This window comes from Rhipicephalus sanguineus, chromosome 5 (genome assembly GCF_013339695.2).
Source record: "Rhipicephalus sanguineus isolate Rsan-2018 chromosome 5, BIME_Rsan_1.4, whole genome shotgun sequence".
NCBI classification, from domain to species: Eukaryota; Metazoa; Arthropoda; class Arachnida; order Ixodida; family Ixodidae; genus Rhipicephalus; species Rhipicephalus sanguineus.
Window position 1 is genome coordinate 82051207 of NC_051180.1, and position 21557 is coordinate 82072763.

The 21557-nt window shown below is 47.2% G+C and overlaps 1 protein-coding gene across 1 annotated transcript; it reads left to right on the top strand.

Annotated features, from left to right (window-relative positions):
• The first annotated feature begins 607 nt into the window (after positions 1–607).
• LOC119393884 (carboxypeptidase N subunit 2) lies at positions 608–20498 on the top strand. The gene is made up of 6 exons (XM_049416411.1): positions 608–1290; positions 3566–3714; positions 12903–13165; positions 16570–16727; positions 19417–19565; positions 20278–20498. Exons 1-6 carry the CDS (start codon positions 623–625, stop codon positions 20433–20435), a joined length of 1545 nt encoding a protein of 514 aa, XP_049272368.1. The 5' UTR covers positions 608–622; the 3' UTR covers positions 20436–20498.
• The last annotated feature ends 1059 nt before the right edge of the window (positions 20499–21557 follow it).

Genomic DNA, 21557 nt, shown 5'->3' on the forward strand with positions numbered 1-21557 from the left:
TGCCAAGCGCTCATGCGCAATGTTTCTGCGAGCACCGAAGCAACGGCCGCAAGCTGCGAGGAATGGCTGGGCCTAATACCACTTACCATTAGCAAAATGCGCCCGCGAACGGAGACGTTTACTGTGGAGCGTTATTTACATACAGCGCCCACTCGCGACACGTATAGTTCCGCGCGGCGCACTACGGCTGTGGGCGGGGGCGCGCGATCTACTCCTCGAGCTACTAAGGAGCGTTCCCGACTGTTTGGCATTCAAGTCCTCACGGCATTCTTTCCCGATGACGGCAGCTACCCACAACGCTCTTCTCTGGGACAGATAAAAAGCAGTCAGAAGAAAGTAACGGTAAACGAAACGCCCATTATAGCTTCATTATCGTTTCAAGGCCCGCTCACCCCCCCCCCCCCCCCCCCCCCCCCCCCCCAAACAATGTTTTTTTATTACTCTCAACCGGCTCTCTATATACCGTTCACGTTTTTGCTTGCTTCACTTAAAACCTCGTGCCAAATGCGCACCCATCGACGCGACGCTATTTAAACGCAGCGCCACCTCTTTGTCCTTGTCAGAGTCTCGCAGTTCTAAGTTTTAAACGGTCGACGTAGTCGACTGTCTGTCTGCATCCACGATGTCAGCCTGTGGGTGGCTTGCTAGCCACGTGCGAGCAGCTTTGTTCCTCGCAGTATGCTCCATCGTCTGCGTCGTCAGCGACCCCTTGTGCCAAGAGACAACGCCGTTCCATTACGATCAACCTCAGCTGACATGCTCGGACTTCACCAGCGCCCAAGAACTCGAGACCAACGTACCTGACAGGCCGAATGGCGACAAGCTAGAGTTCGTTCTGAAGGACAGTCGATTCGAGTACAATCCGAGGTCTGTCTTCCAGAAAGTTAAACCGTCGACGCTGGTGTTGAGCAACGTGACGGTGCGAAGCTACAGGACCCCCAATTCGGAGGCGTCCGTGTTCGCTGAGCTTCGAGACACCCTGGAGAAGCTGGTCTTCCACAAGAACAGCAGCCTGCCGAATTCGTGGAGCTTGCTCAAGGATAACCGACTGCTCGCTGAGCTGCTACTGTTCAGGATGGCCTCGCTTAGACTGGGACAGGACTTCAACGAGTTGCCGGCCAGAGTCAGGGACGTGGCCGTTGTCCAAAGTACGCTCTCAGGCGTGGACGCCCGTTGGCTGTCCTCCATGAGCAACCTAGAGAGCCTCCGCATTGACAAGGTCGATTTGGAGAAGCTCGAAAGATCAATGCTGCCGAGACCCGCTTCTAAGCTGAAGTATCTTACAATAGCGTGAGTAACGGCTTTCTATTTTTTATTACATTATGTTATTACTTTTTTCTACTGGAAATGTAGTGTCGTTATATTATCGTTTTCAACAAACACTAAGTACATTTTTTTCAGTGTTTAACTGCTATGCGGAATTCATAATTAATCCGGAAGTACGTATTACGGCTGTTTCCGTATTCCAGTAATTATGATCGTTGGTGTTTCAAGTCCCAAGACCAGGATATGATTACGATGGACGCCGTAGTGGAGGGGCTCCACAAATTTCGACCACCTGGGGTTCTTTAACGTGCATCTGAAGCGAAGTACACGGGCCTCTAGCATTTCGCCACCATCGAAATGCGGCTTCCGCGGCTGGGATTCGATCCCGCGACCCTCGGGTCAGCAGTCGAGCACCGTAACCGGCGGCGGGTACTTCCGTATTCCAGATACGTGTAGCTTGGACGTGTAAAATTAGTACGAGCGAGCGGCTACCGTTCGCCCATAAATAACGACAGCGATGAAATTTAACCGTCTGCATGCGCTGCAGCACGGTGAAACCGCGCCCTCCCCTTCCTCATTCCCCCAGCGTAGGGTAGCCAACCAGACGCTTTTCTGGTCAACTTCCCGGCCTTTTGTCTTTCGGTTGCCTTCCTTCCTCCAGAGATATTAGATGTAACGAGTTGCATCGGATGTTCACGTAGTTTTGCTAGCCTTTATGCTGAAACACTCTATGGTGACATTCGATACGTAAGATACCCTTTATGTCAAATCGTACATGTTTCAGAAAAATTCACGACTTGTAATTTCTATAGTGTTGGCTTGCTGTACTTTAGGAGCATCATAATTATTTGCTCTATAGTGTTGTGCTTGAGCAAAGAAAGCGTTTGCTGCAACAGAGCCAGGTCGTAATTACTTACAAGACATCTTGCAAAATGATATCTTCTTCAGGCGTGGTAAAGAATTTTCATTTGGTAGAAGCTCATCCGAAAACTCCCGCGGTTCGATGATGATGATGATGATGATGATGATGATGATGATGATGTTCCTCTACACATGGCTCGTACCCACTCTGGGGGATTGGCCAAGAATTGTAGATATGAAGATTTAAAACTACTAAGTTAACACAAAAGACAAGCACACATAAAAAGAACTAGTGCAATAATTATTTCTACATTCAGCCCAGACTTCTCATCCTAACTAGAAATTAGAGCACTACCTGCTTCCTTCTTGTCGAGCTGCACTGAAGCTCCAAAGTTTAACATCACGTGACAGAATGCAATGCGAAGGAAATGCATTCAAAAGTGGGCTATACCAGTGTCGTTCTGTCGCATACCTGATTTACACTTTTCGTAGCGTGCTTTCGCATCATTATGCGTGAGCTATTTGTATGACATCTGTGTTAAATTACTCAGCACCAATTAAAACTTAAGTAAAGCCATACGACCTGAGAGAGATTTCATTATAACTCTACTACTTCTAGTCATTACGAAGTTGAGCCATACATCGTCAAAATGGGTAGCCGTGCCACTGATTTTGTCGATATTATCAATATAGTAAGTGCACGTGGGTGGAGGTGCCCGCAGTAAAATTGGAGTGCGATTGGTGCAAAGTTAATCAAACGCTATATTGTGAGATATGCCCTCGGGCAACGTGTAAACGCCAAGTACTAGAAGAGCGGAACGCAGTAATATACTCGTCCGTGGAAAAGATGGCTGCGCATTACCCTTCTCGGCGCAAGATGCCGTGCAAGCGACACTAAGTTGCGAGTATATAGCGAGCGTGTTGATTTATTAGTGTTCACAGCAACAATATTATTTCTCCTTCTCACACGAAGGAAGATGTTTTCATATTCTACTGAGTCTAAGATATGCACAGGGGCACGGACGTTAACATGCGTGAAAACAACTTTCTGGTCATCCGCTCTCTTGAAGTGGAAATAAGATGATTGTATTAGAAAACGCAAACCGATTCGACAGCGAATTGAGCTGACTTGATTAGTCTACGGAGAGCATCTCTGTTGGTCTTCTCTTGCCTTGGTGTACCTCGCACTTGAAATGCGAGCGCGTAACTACACAGGGACTTAGGAAGACAGGGACAAGCGCACACTACCAACTGAAAGTTCACTTGGAAAGCAATTACATATATACACCGACAGACAAATGTTCCGTTGAATGGCCCGTCTAACAATAGTGCCAGGAGGTCTGTAGGCTAGTAGCGTCAGTGGTCAGACTGGTCGAGCTCTTAAGTTATCCTTCCTCCGTGTAAATATCTATGCGCAATTTCTCACAACGTTGTGCAGTGGCACAGACTTGTCGGCGCTACCTGAAGACTTCGCACAAGACATGCCATCTCTGGAGAAACTCAACCTGAGAAGGAACAAGTTCACCACTTTTCAAGAGGCCGCGTTGGCGCCTTTCAAAAGCCGCAATGTCATCGTCGAACTCGAAGGTAAGAAGCCGTCAGAAAATGCTACACGAGTCTCGTCGCTTATTTTCTGACTTTAATTCCGACTGAAGGAAGCACGCAACAGTCGCTGCGGATCTAGGTAAAAACGAAAAAAACCTGTTGATACAATTACTGTTTGTCATTCGTGTCAAATTGATGAAATCGTCTGATGGACCAATTTCTCACTCATTTATCAAACCGACCGCAAAATGAAAGTCGGAACTCCTAAAGCTTTTTATTCATAAGAGCTTTTTTTTTCTTATTCGCCAGCTGACAATGTGCTTAAGGTCGCTATTGGTTGGTTCTTCTTACGAATAAGCTGTCTAGCTTAAGAAGGTTTCATAATTAACGCGGCCCCATATTTATTACTTGAAAATAGATATTATATATAAAGAGGAAGTATATTAAAAATACGAGCGGCGACACTTCCCATTCTTTTCGTCCTCAGACTTTTACAGAATTGAGATGTGGTCTAGGATCGGTCACGCGTTAGCGAAAATATCACCTCCCGCTCCCGCTGCCAAGCCTAAAATTTTACTACGTTTTCCCATATGGTTAAAGTGTAGAGGAAACTGTAAATGAAGCCACAAAGACCAAACATATCGTCTCCTAAACTTTTGCATAGCGCTTATTGTAACTTAGCTTAGCGTAACTATAGTTGTCCAGCGACTATCAAGTACGATAGTACTTCATAGTGAAGTACGGCCACTGTGAATGAAGCACTCAACTTCGACGTCCTTTGTAACTTTCCTGCCTGTGTTTCTCCTGCACAGTACATCATTGTTGGAGAGAGAGAGAGAGGGAGAGAGAGAGAGGGCATTCGTTGACCAAAGCATTTGGGTACGAATGTGCCTTGGTCCTCGCACGACCCCGCTGCATGAGTTCATGGAGTTCCATGACGTGGGCGACCCGGTCACTGGCCATCTTCTGCCTCGCTGGGTCCGTCGAGCGCAGGAGAGGGTACAGCTGGACGGTACAAAGCCCTCAGTAAACGGCCTTATCTTTTTACTCGCGACAGCGGCAGAAATTTCGCAGTTCCGGCAACGTAGGTACAGAGGCGTGCACGCGTATACAGCGACTACGTTTCGCATTTCACTTTCGGTCGCAATCTGTTTCTCTTCTCTTAAAAACTGCCTGTATAATCGTAAGACGAGTTTGCAGGCAAAGGAAAAACAGTCTCGGGAGCCACTGACAGATAGGCGGTCTTTGCTCCTCGCGAACACGCGTGCTTTTGTTTTTCTTTTCTTCCTTCCTTGTGGCCGAGAGGGTAGCACCCGGAGTGACCGGTTCGTGCCTTTTCCCTCGTCCGCTCACTTCCGACGACGCGAAATGTTCAATTCACCGCAGGGAATCCCCTGGAGTGCGACTGCAGAGTTGCCTTCCTGCTCGTCGGCTATCCGGACAGCTGGCAGTATCCCAACTGCGAGACGCCCGCGACGCTGGCCAAGACGCCACTTCGCCAACTCACGCCGTCCGACCTGGGCTGCGCTGCCACTTCTTCACCCGGTCGCGAAGGATAAACGAATAAAAGAAACACACACGCGCAGGTGCGCGCACGCACCTGCGTGTTTGCCTCTTGTTTCTAATATGCAAAGCGAGTGATGCACGACATCGGTTGGTTCCGGCAAGCGGCTCTGTTTCTTTTGTGTTTGTTTCTTTCTCGGTTTTTTTTTTGTCATCGTTTCTAACGCTGTACGTAAGACGATGTGTTCCTAAACCGCTCCCGCCCAGAATCTGTAAAGGGGTGAGACCAAGGAGGCTTAAGAAGAATTGGGTGCGATGGCGTATGATGTCCGATGTCGATTCCTGAGAAATGAGAAGTACGACGCAGCAGCCAATACATCAAAACATCTTTAGAATGCAAGAATGTATATTTATTATCGATGCAATGACTGAGTTGGCTGCCAATTTTCTTTGTTTCATTATGTTTCGACATTGAGTTTTGGGCTGGTTTTGCGTTGTGTGTGTGTGTGTGTGTGTGTGTGTGTGCGTGTGTGTGTGTGTGTGTGTGTGTGCGTGCGTGCGTGTGTGTGTGTGTGTGTGTGCGCGCGCGAACCTACGCCGTCTTATTGCGAATCACGACACAGTATAGGAAAACAGTAGCCATTTTTGCACGTACAGACTTGCGGCCCTCCCCCTCCTGTCCTTACTTTACCAACACGACAGTTGACCACCCTAGTTGTCGACATTGCAATTGCAACTACCGATCCAAAATATCTTGCCTACAAAGTAATTTGCTGAGATGTGCTCGTTAGGTATACAGTCCACATGCTAACATCAGCTACCCTAATAATGTGCTTGCAAGAAAAAAAAAAACATTTATATCGTCGCTGGGCCGTCATCAAAGGTCGCAATGCTCGCTGAAGCACGCAGCATTGATAGCTTGCACGTGACGTCATGAACGCAGTTTCTTAACGTACTGGTAAACCAACATGGTAGCTTTGATAACATCCAGGCAGCGTAATCACGAGGCGGTTAACCTAATTCAGTTTGATAACGACGCTGACGGAACGTTTTTGGCATCTGTGCATGAATAACGGAGGAACCTGCATGGGATGTACTGATAACACAAACGTCACTAACTTCGTGTTCCACCATGTTAGTACTCCAACGTGGATGTTTTAGTGACGTCAACGCAACGCCATCTTTGCAAAGCACAGTGAGACGGATCTTCTGTATACGTCCGCCACACTGGTCATGCGGGCTGGCTTCGCGGTTGCCGATGTCGCAAGCTGCATCCGTGTCGCTAACCTTGCACAAGCGCAAGCAACTTCTACGAACGCTGGATTCACGTTCACCGTTCCCGTGGTTGCGTTATACCCCGACGTGATGAACCTCGCACAGTTTCCTCCCACGCACTCCAGAACACCCTACACCCGATCACCTTTGAGCTTCGATGCGTGACGTGTGGGGAATCACGTGATTTTTTAGCTCCGCCCCTTTACCTCCTGCGCCATACCTCGTTCCAAACCCTCCTCTACATCACGCCTCCCGCCAATTATCACATCCGCGACTGTCGAGTTATTCGTTCTTCCGTAATGAGCGCTACATTTCTTATACGTAAAAGGAGATGCAAAAGGCATGTACGTGCACGTCAACGGTTATATTCGTTAGAAGGTAAACATTCGACTGAAATAAAGCTTGTTGGAGAACACTTTAAATTGGACTATATAAACCAGGGGTCTCAAAACGCGGCCCGCACATGACTGTCTTCGTCCCATATTTTTTAAAAAGATCGTTTTAAGAAGTGTATTCATGAGCTACACAGACATGACTAATCTCAACCATTTTTTTTTCGTGAGGCAGCCCATGCGGTCACTACGTATTGAAACATAACCGGGAAACAAAAGCCATGTATTTCAGAATCGGCGCCCAGATTTTAGTCATTTTGGAGATCGGTATCGATACGTTGCTAGAATCATGACGTCAAGTCCTTTGCATAAATCACCCATATATTAGATATGGGGAATGTGGGGAATGCCGCCTTTCAAGTGGCAACTTTATCTAACATTGTGTACAGCCTACTACCCCCCCCCCCCTCATTCCCCGCCTATTTTACCTTCTTCACATACCCGGCTTTAGCGGTACTAAATTTCAAGACTGCGGCCCACTAGCTGAGGTGAGATTGAGACTCCTCATATCACAATAGACTTAGTATTCTACACTCTAAGTAAAAATTGAGTACGTGTTGTACTCATTTTGGTGAGTCCTGTTTTTCCACGTATATGACTAGAGACATGTTAACATTCTTTTGGATCTCAAGACTCTCATACGAGGATATAATGATCTATGAGATCATTATATATTTTTTTCTTAGAGTGTAGCCGATTTCCCGATTTTTTTAATGTAGTGTGACTTTTAATAAGCTATATTAAGAAGAAATAAATGTATGTAAGGAGACGTAAGCGTTTCGAGTTGTTTCTGTTGATCCGGCTCGTGACTCTAGCGACATAATTTCTTCTTTTCTTTTTTTGGTTGGCGACATTGCGAAGGTAGTGTATATAAGAGGGCGGCAACGTTCTTAATGATTCTTGCCTCGTCTTATGGCGGTGGCCTGAATTTGTCAGAACCAGAGGTAGAAATTTTGCGTCTTGATCTTATAAGCACCGCTTCTCATCGTCCGTTCTCCTTCGTTCTAATTTTTTTCCCGTGTACTGCTACTTTAAGTGCAACGGAACAAAGGCGGCAAAGACGCTTTCGAACTTCACGTGGCTTTCGTGACGTATAAAGCTGGCTTGCGCGCAGAGCTAGACACTGAGAATGGGGCCTGCGCGAGAAGTCACTTGCTCACTACAGATCTGCCCGGCTCGGTATACGCAACCGCAGCTATATTGAAGACGTAAAAGTGGAAATGACCACTCCTCCTCTGCACAAGTACGGCGCTATTTCGTCTGTGGCTCTGTTAGAGCACTGCACAGGCCGATTTTCCCGGCCCGGCCCGGCCCTGTGTTCTTAAATGGGGCCCGTACCCGGCCCGGGCCCGAAAAGTTTGGGCCCGGCCCGGCCCGTTTCAGCTAGTTATGCCTTGAGCATAAAGGAGACGCTGTCCTACCTTCGGTTATTGTGAAGATACCTGCCGCACACAAGATATTTTCTAGAGATTGTTTTAGGAACTTCTTTCAGTGTCACGACTTTCACTGGTACTGTGTATACTTTCGGTTAATTACGCCCGTAACACTCTTGCGAAATAATTGCACGGCAATATAAAATATAATTGGAGTCATTGCTGGCTGTTTCATGCACACACACAGTGCTAACCACGCAATCTTATTTTTGCATTTCAAAGAACGACTACAAAATATAATACCTCCATAAAGTGTAAAATTTTGAAGCGATTTCTCAGAAAGCAAATTTGAAAGCAAATTTTGAAGCGATTTCTCAGATATAAGTGCTTTCATTCGTGCATAGCCAGTGCCTAATCGAAACGAGGTCCCCGCCATCTTTTACGTGAAAATTTGTTTTCATTGCGAAGTTATTTAAAACGAAACACTCGTGTCAGACGTGTGTACAGTAACGGTGTGTTGAATAAAGCGTGGTTTAAATAAAACTGATCAGTCTGTGTTTGTTTGTGTGTGTGTTGATTAGTACCAGAATCCCGGATCGCTTCTCTAGCCTTATCACTCCAGTTGTGAGCCACACTTGGGGAAACGAGTGTCGCTATGGTCTGGCGCCTCACTACTAGTAATGGAAAAATCAACAATGGCGTTCGCCCTGTGATAAGAGTCCTCCGCATCTTGCACTTAAACTGCATGAAAAACAGCTCCTGGGATATTAATGACTCGCAAGTCGCGTTGACCAGTCTACGGAGTCACGCAGGCGGAAACAGGCGCGGCGGGCATGCGAGCGTAGCTGCATAATCGAAATGTTTCCTTAGATATAAACGCGCACATCTCGTATACTCTAATCTATAGGCAGTTTACCGTTGCTTTCCTTACACGGTGCCCAAGAACGTCTTTCATTCACTATAATAGTGGAAACTTATATTAGGCGTTTCTTGCAGTTACGTGTAGCATACCGATGGAGCAAAACTGTAGACGTCTTGTACTGTGCGATTTCTGTGCACGCCAATGCACTCCAGGTGGTTTAAATTATCCGGAGCCCTCAACGACAGCGTCTCATATAGCCTGGGTAGCTTCGGGAAGTTAAACCCCACAAAACAACAAAAACAAAGCCAAACAACGTGCACGCGCAATTATACAGATACGTATGAGACCCGGGCTTAATACGGGCCTGGCTCAGGCCCGAGCCCGACCCGAGCCAGAAGATCACGGGCCCAAGCCCGGCCCGGGCCCGACCCAACAATCTCTTACCCGGCCCAAGCCCGTGCAGTGCTCTAGGCTCTGTGCGACAAGTAGAACGGACGCGGCGCATCTTAACTCGCTAATAGCGCCCTGAAGTTTGTACAAATGTTCTTCAATGATGTCTTCTAAGCACTCCCGTGATCATCAGAGAGTCTGCACCTCTGACCTGTCCATTGATCAATTTCATCGCTTTATCCGTATCGCGTTCGTTCTTCACTCATACCTAGTCAGAGTCAGCTGTACACATGGGCGTCCGGAGGGGGGTGCAAGGGGGGGGGGGGCTGCCCCCCCCCTGGAATTTCAGATAATATCTTTCTATGCAGTAGCAATAAGCTGCACACGTTCGTTAGCACGCAAAAGGTCCGCATATCCGTGTGAAACGGCCTTCAGGATTGCCAGCAAACTTTGCAAGTTATTACATATTATTGACTAACCTTGGCGGTCAAGTCACGGTAGTGAATCCTCCCCTCCCCCCATGGATGCACCCCCCTGGAAAAATTTCTGCGGACGCCCTTGGCTGTACATATGTAATTATTGGTTCTTGTTAGAAGCTCGAGCTCGAAAGCGCCACGGCCGAGGTCGAAGCATTGAAGAAACCACTTAGTGATCGGACACAAGACGAGCAAGGCAGAGCCACGTGGTACGTGGCACGCGACGACACGGAAGCAGCCGTCCCCGTATTTATAGCGACCGCGTCAGCTCGAGCGCGCATCGCCGTGAAGGTCTCCACCTGTCAGACCGTCCGTATAGCGCAGCAAGAAAGAAAGAAGATCCTGTATAACGCGTACACGCGTAGCGCTGCTTCGCGAATAAAAAAAATAAACGAACAAAGAAAAAAGAAGCCTCATTTGCGTAAGTTCGCGAACCGTGCCGGCACCAAGGGCGGCGGGCAAAACCGCCCACACGGCCGGGTTATTGCAACAGAGGACCAACATTAAAGAAGCCTTCCCGCTTACCCCCGGCCACCCCCTTCTCGTCACTTAATAGGCGCCAAATGCTGGCGTCTAGTGTCGATCACGGCGGCGCGGGGAAGACGCACACGCCTGGCTGACTGGCCTCTTTCTCTCGACCCGACACCGAAGGCGACCAGCGACGACCGCGGCGAAGCGCGAGCGTCCGCAGAGACGCCCTGAATGACACTGAGCTTGCGCCCAGAAGGCGCCTGCGAAGACACCGCCGATAGATCGAAGCACCGGCTTCAATACGCCTCCGTGGAACAGTCATGGAGATGAGGATAGTTAGAGCAGTTATCTGCTGCGTTATAGCGTCAGGCACCTTTCACGGTGTGACGTGCGACGAGCCCAAGTGCGAAGACACGACTCGCCGACACGCCATCGTGCCCGAGTACACGTGCTCCGGCTTCACCAGCCCGGAGGACTTCGCGAAGCACTTCAACAAGTCCACCGGGCCTGGCAATGATCTATGGTTCATCCTCAAGGACAGCAAGCTGGATTACATTCCCGCAGGTATGAATTAACTTCGCATGCACCATTGTTTCTTTTTCGTCGTTCTAATCCTAACAAGTCAAAGTTCACGCCCGGCTGTTTAAAGACTTGAAAACGAGCAGAAGTGATACGGAGGGGACCCACGAACGCCCTTTATAACACTTCTCACTTGCTGGTGCATACATAGTATACAACTCAAGCAGTCTGGCAAACGCTCGATCACGCAGAAACGGTTCCTTTCGGATGCTGTTTAAGAACGAGGGGCGTTGGCGAGGTGACCCATCGCACATGTGACAACCCAGAGCATCAGGAAAACTGACAATAATGACGCTAGAGGTGGCAGCGCGCCTACGCCCATGAGTGGACACTCTATTACCATAGCGAGACTGGCATGGGGAACAACGTGCAGAAGAGCCTGTGATCGAGGCGGCATCTTCAACTCATCCATATAGTATATCGTGTACGTGGAAAACATGCGTCTTTCAGACAAGAGCGTGATTCAGCGAAGAAAAAAAAAAAGGGGGGGGGGGGAGTAAAAAAAAGCGCACAGGTGAACCTTAGCTTCGCGAACATCATTAAGTTGCTCTGGATCGCGAGTAATCATGCTGGGTGCGCCTTGGCCTTCTCGTTAGTCGAGAACATATAAAAGCTAGCTGGATACACAGATGACGTCTGCGGTCTTAAATGACATACATGCTCTCAAGAGAGAGAGAGAGAGAGAGACGTTTAGGAAACATTACAGGCTTGAGCACGTTTCTAACAATAAAAGATAACTCACTCTTTCGTAAAATCCTTGCAAGCGGTGTCTGCCAAGTACGCTTCTTTTTACTCTAATGACATATGATCTCGTCATCAGCAGTTAGCTGCATGCATTTAATTTCTTAGTTAATTCCTTTCATTTCAGAGCACGTGTGCAGAACCTGCACCACAGCGCATTTCCGGTACTGCGACTCCGGTCGTACAAGCGACTGACCGCAGCTGATCAATAATGTATGCGAGGGATTATTGGTCAGCTGCGAGCTCGTAAAAAGATTACGTGCTACGTGACACCGAAAGGCAGAAGTGTGTTCCACACTCACCGCCATGGCTGCGATCGGCGCTGACTAACACTCCAGGTTTAAAATGCACATATATATCCTATAAAGTGGACGGGGGGATGACCGCCGCCGTAGCTCAGTGGTAGAGCATCGGACGCGTTATTCGAAGGTCGCAGGTTCGGTCCCTGCCGGCGGCAAGTTATCTTTTCGTCCACTTTACTTTCTTCACATTTACATCCGAATTATTACAAATAGCATCCCCTATACTTTCCTTGACATTACTGTCTGTTAGTTCTCATTAATGTTGTGTCTAACAAAGAAAAACGAGCCCTTAAAAAGTCACCTTCTCTCTTTCATATAGATAGTGCGTCATTTCCGTGAACGAGACATGATCGTCGTCAACATCGCTTGTTTTTCCTTTAAGGCCCCTTTCTGCGTATTACGTCATTGGGAGCACGATATCGTAAATTATGCAGCAGTCAATGAAAAAAAGGCAATACAACGAATATTATTAATATTAATTGTTGGAATTTTACATCCCAAAACCACGATATGTTTATGAGATACGCCGTAGCGGAGGGGCTCCGGAAATTTCGACCGCCTGGGGTTTTGTAACGTGCACCTAAATCTAAGTATACGGGCCTCAAGCATTTTCGCCTCAACCGAAAATCTGGCCGCCGTGGCCGGTATTCAAACCCGCGATCTTCGGATCAGCAGTCGAGTACCATAACTATTAGACCACTGTGGCGGGTCTACAAAGGATATTCGAACGACAGGCATAACTAGGGACGTATGAGCTGTCATCGGTTAGACTCAATTCCACTCCCATACGTAGTGAAATCCTGGCTGGAACATGATCAAACGCTTCCCTACAAACGATCACATCGACACAAACAATGCTCCCGCAGGATTCCTGGGCGAACACCGGGCATCGATGCTCGAGTTCAACAACGTCACCCTCGGGTCGTTTCTGGAGCCCGGCTCTAACCGCAGCCTTTTCTCCGGCCTGGAGCCGTCGCTGAAGCGGGTCACCTTTACGCTCGGCAGCACCCTGCCTAGCACGTGGGCCACTCTGCGACCGCTGGGGAGGCTCGAGGAACTGGTCTTCTTCGAGATGACGGCCCTCAACCTGACGCGCGACTTCAACGAGCTGCCCGCAGGTTTGCGCAAGGTAAGAAAGCTAGCGTAACGCTATCGAAGTGACGGAGTGCTTCAGCGTAAAAACTCACAGGACCCCTTATGCATTCACCTAAGACGACCAAGATGGCGAAAGCCATCTTCTTTTTCTTCTCATTCGATGTATTAGTTTAAAAAGCAGCGCAAAAAGACGGTACAAAAGAAAGAGGAGGACACAGGACAAGCGCCGAACTAGCAACTTGTTGCTAGTTCAGCGCTTGTCCTGTGTCCTCCTCTTTCTTGTGTATCGTCTTTTTGCGCTGCTTTTTAAACCATGAAGTTCAACAAGCTCGCCCAGTTTTGCGCGATGTATATAGGTCCTACCACGCCCCCCTCCGAAAGTTTTCTGCACCTTTAAGTGGTTCTGCACAGCCTCCAGGATTGTAGGCATCGTAAGCGTTGTGTACCTCACCTGGTTTTGCACTGCCTCCTTGATCGGCCCACCTTTGACCAAGCGACGACGTCATGTGACGTCACGCTATGTGATGTCATAGTGACGCTATGAAGACGTCACAAATTTTGGTGATCGGCGAAGTCATGGTGACGTCATCGCGTGATTATTTTTTGCATCACTCGTGTTGACGATGTCGCCGACGCCGCCGACATCTACGGTCAACTTATGAGTTTGATGAGACATCTAAGGCTTTCGCCTTAAATATCTGCAGGCTCCAGCGATTACTAAAGGCTCTGGGTTCACTTACTGCGACATGTTCACACGACGAACGCACCACCACCTTCTCAATAAGCAACTTACTGCGACGCGCGGGGGGTCATCATCGTCGATTATGTATTATCGTCCCTGATGTCTCTGAAGCTTAGGAAAAGCCACCACTCTAAACATCCGGATGTCGCGCGAAGTCCCAGCAGAAACTGTCGAGAGAGGTCACGTGACATTTTCTTGTTCCTCGTTACACGCTCACGCCGTAAATTTGTGCAAGCCCACCTTCGCACAGGACATATGGTATAAGGCTCCCGCGTTAATAAAAACCACTAAACTTATGAAACTGGATAAGCGCTATGCTGCGCTGGAATGATTTAACGCAGTCGATATAATCGTTCAATTCGCAGTCACCAAAAAGGCTATTTCATTTTTAAGAGAACTATAATATGTAGCAGCGGGGAGGAAAAAGGTCTCCATTGGTAACAACTTGACACTTAGCGCTTCGAAGGCGCGAAACGATATTAGTTTCTGAACCCACGCCAACAACATCACACTGAGAAATGCAATGAATGGTGAATGCACCCAGTAAAGAAACAACAATCAAGAGCAATAACGTCAAGCCTCGAGGTTGGGCTTATTAATAACGCGAGCCTTTCAATTAAGGAGAGAGCTAGTGGCGGCGCAAGGGAAGCGTTTTTCCTATTTTACCCCCATGAGACGACGCAGAGATATGGCGTGACCCACGAGCTAAGGTCAGCCGGCTCTCACGCCTACAGGCTAATCCATTATGGAACAGGGTAATATGAAATCAGCGTTACCTGTCACCAGGCCAGAAATTTTTGGAGGGGGGGGGGGGGGCACGTGCTGAAAACCTTGACTATGTGAGAAAGACACCTGTTTTCATCACATCATTCCCTAGCCGCCCCCCCCCCCCTTGGCCACGGGCCTGCCTGTCACCCAGAACGGCAGAAAATCTGTATATATTGAAAGCTCCGAGTTTTCCTGCGCTACATCCACCGCTATTTAGGGGTCTTTCAACAGGTACATTGGAAAAGAATCATTCTATTACAGACACCAGCGAAATGAATACGCATAATGGCAAAAATAATCAGACACCAAGAGCTGTGCACGTCTACATTCCGCTTTTTGCTTATGCGCATCGATTATATTTGAGACATTTCATGTTTACAGAGTAGGGGCAAGTTCACTGCCTGCTATCCCTCAATCCGTTTGACTAATCGAATTCTTATTTCGAGCACCCGTGTAGTCACACGTTCCGACGTTCTCACTGCTGGGATCCTGTTGCAAATATTTGCGAAATCAATTTGACACTGGTTTAGACGCAAATTAAATTTCAACTACGGAACGTATACATAAACGCGCTGATTATTAATTCGCTAGCTGAAGGGATATCAGAAACCGTTTACCTTCGCGTACACTCCGAAGGTCTCTTTTTTTTTCCGCCGCACGGGATAAGCTGTACTGAACAAGTCGGCCACATGACCACTCGTTCTGTCGACACTGTTTCGGGGTTCATCGTAAGGGGTAGGCGAATATTCAAATTTTAAATGACGAGTCGAATAGAGCCTGTGTCACTCGAGTCGTGTTACACTCAAGAATTTGATTTTTCCGAAATTTTCGAATATTCGTCTGTGGCCAAATAGCACGTCACAAGAACTGTTGATGCTGCCTACACCAAAATAAAAGTAAAGCAGACTACAAGGTCATGTATATGTGCGTGTTTGTTGATCTCCTTGGTAAAATATTACTGCTCAAATGAAACGAAAATTATCTCAATATGTTCAATCAGTCAACCACTTTCGTAAGATCTGTAGTGCTTGACTGCTGACCCGACGGCTGCGAGATCGAATTCCGGCCACGGCGGCTACATTACAATGGAGGCGATATGCTAGAGGCCCGTGTGCTTACACTCATGGCCACGTTAACCCAGGTGGTCGAAATTTTCGGAGCCCTCCACTACGGCGTCTCTCATAATCATATGGTGGTTTTGGGACGTGAAATCTCACGTATATTATTATTATTATTATTATTATTATTATTATTATTATTATTATTATTATTATTATTATTATTATTATTATTATTATTTCGTAAATCTTAGTACCACCCGTGCCAGTATGACGATATCTAAAGATTGCTCAGCGTTCTTTGTCACGCCATCGCGGTTGGTTCGCCGGTGGAAACGGCTCGTGTAAGTTATCTCTCTCTCTCTCTCTCACACACACACACACACACACAGCCGCAGCGGTGACTACATGGTTGAGCGTCCGCTTCCAATACGGTAGGTACCGTGTTCGACTCCCAGTGTTGACCGGAAACCCACCGGTTTTTCCTAAGGGGTAGAGGACTACACTAACCTGGCGCTCGGTTGTTCACGGGTACTCATCTCGAAAGGTGGCCCCATAAAGTTCTGTAAAGGCCCCTGGGCGCACCTTGACCCACCACAGCCTTGGTGAAATAGTGGAGCATCCGCCACTGCTGTGGGAGGCAGAGAATTGCTGCCGCCGGGTACCTACTGGTGAAATAGGCATAAGCGCCCTTCCGGGGCCTGGTGCTCGGCAGAACGAAGTATATAGTCGCTTGGGAGGGCACCCACCTTGTGGGAAATAGGCGGCATGGGACCGCCAAGGTCATCCTTTCTTTCTCTCTATCTCTCTCTCATGCACACACACACATGCGCTGCAATATGCTGTATCGGCGCTGGTATAATTTTGCAGGTGGTGATAATACGCACAGGAGTGGGCAACGTCGATAACGACTGGATGTCTTCGCTGCTGAACCTTGAGAACTTGCGAATTCAGAGCAGCACGCTGGACAGGTTCGCCAGAAGCATGCTGCCCAGGCCCGCGCCAAGGCTGCGCAAGCTCACCATCGGGTACGTCAACGCATATAGGGTTTCATGCTAGTGCCCTAGAAGAAAAACTGGCGCTAGTGTCTACGGGAGCTGCAACGCATTGCGCTTCAGCCAGCATAGAAATGATGGGTAGTACACATGGATTCGCCTAAGCTTCGTTCTTTCGGTTCCGTCTGGCCTGCAGCCGCTCTATCTCAAGACGAAGTTCAGAAGAAGTTCAGCAGTCTCATTTCACCACCTTGACCCTTTAAGGCTGACCAATGCAAAACAGCTCACGAGGTTCACAACGAGTAATTCTTTTTTTTTATCCGAAACAAAAGCCAAAACAGAACAATAAACAAAGACACAAGCATAGGTCGGCAAACTCACTCGTGCGTCGACTCACTCAGGCTCGCTCAGACTCAGATCGGCCCGTGAGTCTGAGCCTGAGTGAGTCCGGGTAAGTAATATTTTAGTGAGTTTGAGTCCGAGTGAGTCCGTTTGAAGAAACTTTTTGTGAGTCTGAGCGCGAGTGAACCCGGTTGAGGAAAATATTGGTGAGCCTGAGTCCGAGTGAGCCCTAAGCGCAAAATATAATTCGTGAGTGAGTCTGAGTGAGCTCCATCTTTCATTGCCGACCTATGGCCCTATCTACTCGTATTAAGCATTACTGTCACCCTTATATCGGCTTGCGTTTATACTCGAGTCTATTCACACATATCTAAACGCACTCACGTTTATGCGCCACCTCAGTATTTATTGGTCGTAGATGTGAATTGGGAGGGGTGCCATGACCTCCCCCCGGAAACTCTTTCATTGGAAGTTCTTCATAAAAATATCTCGTCTAAGTCGAGTATTTCATAAAAATGTCCTTACAGCAGGATTACTGATAACTAGTATTCGAAGGTATAAGATCAAAAGGCGCATTGTAGAGCACCGATTATGTGAGATATTGGCATTAAAGAGCATTGATACCAAGACAACAAAAAAGCTAGTTTTACGCTCGTGGACTCATGAGTCGGCTCACTCAGGCTCACTCAGAGTGAAGTCGTGAGTCTGAATCTGAGTGAGTCCGGTTGAGGAAAATTTTGGTGCGTCTGAGCCCGAGTGAGCCCTCAGAGCAGGATATATTTGTTGAGTGAGTCTGAGTGAGCTTCAACTTTTTTGCCGACCTATGGACAGAGGTGCGTTCCAAGCCGCAAGCACAACGACTATAGACAAATCCATGTACTACCCATCATTCCCATGATGGCTGAACGATCGCAGCGCCAGAGTCCCCTCTAGTAAATATTGTAGGAAATTCTATGCATATAAGTAGTCGCGCATAAAGTGCTTGCATCTGTTCTGTATCGTTCGTATATATAGGTGCACATCGGCTGGCGCGTGAAAAAACCCTTCGCACTTTGTATTGACAAACATGCATGTGTAAGGCTTTAGCAGCGATTTATTCGTGTTTTGCAGAAATATACTTTAGCGAGAGCTTTACCATCGCAATTTCCGCTGATGGCTTGAAAATCGATAACGTCTGCAACCACGAAACTACACACACATGACTTGTGATTTACAAGTTGTACCTTACGTGACTGACACACACGGCCCGAAACTCGTGGAAGTTTGGTCCTGCGCGAACAACCGAACTTTGAACGCTATAGCTCGTTTTACATACCCCAGTGGTAGCCTTAATATTACGGTAATTATCCCTATTATAATTTATTTATTTATTTTATTACACACCCGCTTACTACCGATGTCTTGCGCCCTATAGTTACCTGATGTAGTGAAAAAGAACCTGCGGAATCGAAGCAAAACTTAAATAATCGATTAAATAAATTCTCCTGCCCTTTTTATTATTTTTTTTGCGTGGTTGGGAGCGGCGGAGGGGGGTTAGGCCGGTGCCTCCATTTGCCATCCTAGCGACATTTCATGGAGTGGTCAGTTTTCATAAAACCATTTTTCCGAATGTTTCTGACGACAGAAAAGGAATCTCTAATTTCTGCCCCCCCCCCCCCCATCCCCGCGCACGCGACGGTAATTAGAGATGCAAGATAAAACATTTATATAAATATGAACGTGACAATATGAATGTAGCCGTGAAACTTTCATTTATCCATTTACGTACATTCGAATGTGCGTGGGTAAAGTCGACCCCCCTCCCCAAAGACCATCAGACTTATACAGGGTGTTTTTTTTTAAACAATACAGATTTTTGATAAAAATACTATGACAGTTACGCCCCTGTCGTCCTCGCAAACGAACTCTACGCCGAGGCGGAAAAACTTTGTCCCACCTAAAGTTACACTCAAATGCGTAATTAAAAAATCATTAACTTTTTATTATGAGCTTGACGGCCGTTGTTTACATGGAAGAGTTGTAGGACGTGACAACTTATGGCATGCGCATTTTTTTTAAATCGCAAAAAACACGTCATTTGAGATAATAATCACCGAAATTCAAGGCCCCGATCGAGGCGAAACCAATACTGAGCGCACCGAGCGCGCAGGAATTGCGTCAGACCTGTTATGTCAGACCGGAAGCTCACGTTACAACTTTTGAAAGAAAGGCGCGTCGCGGCAGAACGTGGTCAGGAAAAACAGCAAGCCGTCTCAAATAACCAACTGGACCGCTTATTCTTTGCGTTTGGTGTGTGACTACACACCAAACGCAAGACCGCAATTTCATTTTGTTCCGCGCAAGCGGTGCGCACTCGCTCACCTTCGTGTCCATCATGCAGGGACAGCTCTCTGACGTCACTGCCGGAAGATTTCGGTGCCGACTTTCCCGTCCTGAAGCAAGTGAACCTCCGTCAGAACCTGATAAGCAGCTTCAGCGAGCAGAGCCTGGTGCCACTGAAAAATAGCAACGCCACTGTTGTGCTGTCCGGTGAGTGGTCACTCTTCATGTAACGTCCGCTCAGCAAAGCCTACTTGCCCCTGACTCCCGGCTACGCAGCCAGAGACGGCCAACGGAGATTGTGTCATGGTCCTTCTACAGATCTTCACGTAACGACTTCGTTGGTTACTTCGTTACAGAGAAGAAAAAGCAAACAAACAAAAGAACTAATTTTCTGAAGAAGTGACATTTGTGTTAATACTTGATTGCATTTTTATCTGATCTGCAATCTGTAAATCTGTTTTACATCTTTCGTGTATTATTTTAGCCTGATATATTAAGCCAACTGTGTTGTTGTACGTTCAGTGTTTCAATATTTGATTGATATCATTTCAATCTGCAATATGTAAGTATGTTTTACTACTTATGTGTGTTTTAACCTACTATGTTATGCAACTGTTTTGTACTGCCCAACCCCTGCAATGTGTCGTATAGAGACAGCAGTATTTGTAAATAAAATATAATAAAATTAAGATAATTCAAATCCCATATAATTGTGTTAGTGCCATACGAAACATTTTGCAGATAGCTTAATTAGAGCAATCTAGCATGTTACGCAAACTGTTATCAGATGGGCTAATATGGTGTAACACCATGAAATCCGTCGGCGGATTTCGTACTCGCGACTTTGCAAGTTGAGAGTCAGACCTGCGAGCCTCCGCTCCCTATCTTTCGCGGCCAATCTTTCCGATATTTTGTGCAGGGAATCCGGTGCACTGCGACTGCAAGGTGTCCTTTCTGCTCGGCTATCCTGATTCGTGGACGTACCCGGAGTGCGACTTGCCAGAACCGCTCAGCGGGGTTCCCCTCAGGGTTCTGACCGCGGAGAAGCTCGGTTGCACTGAACAGAAGCAGCCCTGAGAAATTCAACTGAACCGAACACCCCCTTCACAGATGACATATTAAAGACGGTTTCAAGCGGCATACCTTTGTCGGCCTTTCTAAAGAGTGAGACGAAAGAATTCATTCATTAGATTGATTAACCGAATGGACATATACTTTTGAGTGTAGAATATTATGCATGTGCAACTGCGACTTATTGATCTTATGGTCGTGTTGTCCATAACTGCATTAAAAATAATTTATCAGCGCTGCTATTGGTGATCACCTTATATATACTTCGGACTCTGCTCACAGAGACATTCTTTGTACGCTGGCGATAGCATGTGGGAATTAATAGCGTCTTTGACCTCTTTTTCTAGATTATTTGTTAGTTCAGTATCAACTTCACGATTGCAGTATAGCCGGCTCTAACGCAGCGCATACCGTCCCTTCACCATGCTTTCACATCTAAAAAAAGGAAACTCGACAGAGCACCCACTGCCGCTCTCGGTGGCAATTTCTTTGATTTGGCACCGGCCAAGTCTGTAGCACCAGATAACTGGCTATTTGTTCTACTGCTTACATCATTTGCCCTGCCCATTTCATTAGCTCTCTTTTGCGTCTGCTATAGACGAACTACTCGGGATGTAATCCTGGGCAGCGCGAAGTGCGGAATTAATATCACGGCCACCTAATTAGTATAACCGTGTAATCGTCAAACAAGTGCTGTGTGATGAAGTTGAATGTTTGCTAGAGTGTATGCTGCCGCCGTTACAAGTGTTGCGCCTGCAGTTAGTAATTACGAAGGACGTTGATATGAACATGATTCCCTCTCTAAGACGCACAGTGATCGACATGTGGTGACGCAAGATTGCCAATACAGAGTGGGATTATATACAGATAAAACTACCTGCAAAGCAGGCCCGGCTAATCGCGCCTGCGACATGTAATCATCTATTAATCACCTACTTGCTGCCTGTTGCGTATTTATAAATCGCCTCACTACTTGCCTTTGGCTATGACACATTCAGTGTGTGAACGCAACTGTATTCATTTTGTGATTTGTCAATGAAACCAAAAGTTTCGCCTAATCTACCCACAGGATTGTATCAGGCGTATGGCTCTGATTAGAAAGGTAACCGCAAAACCACATGGGACATC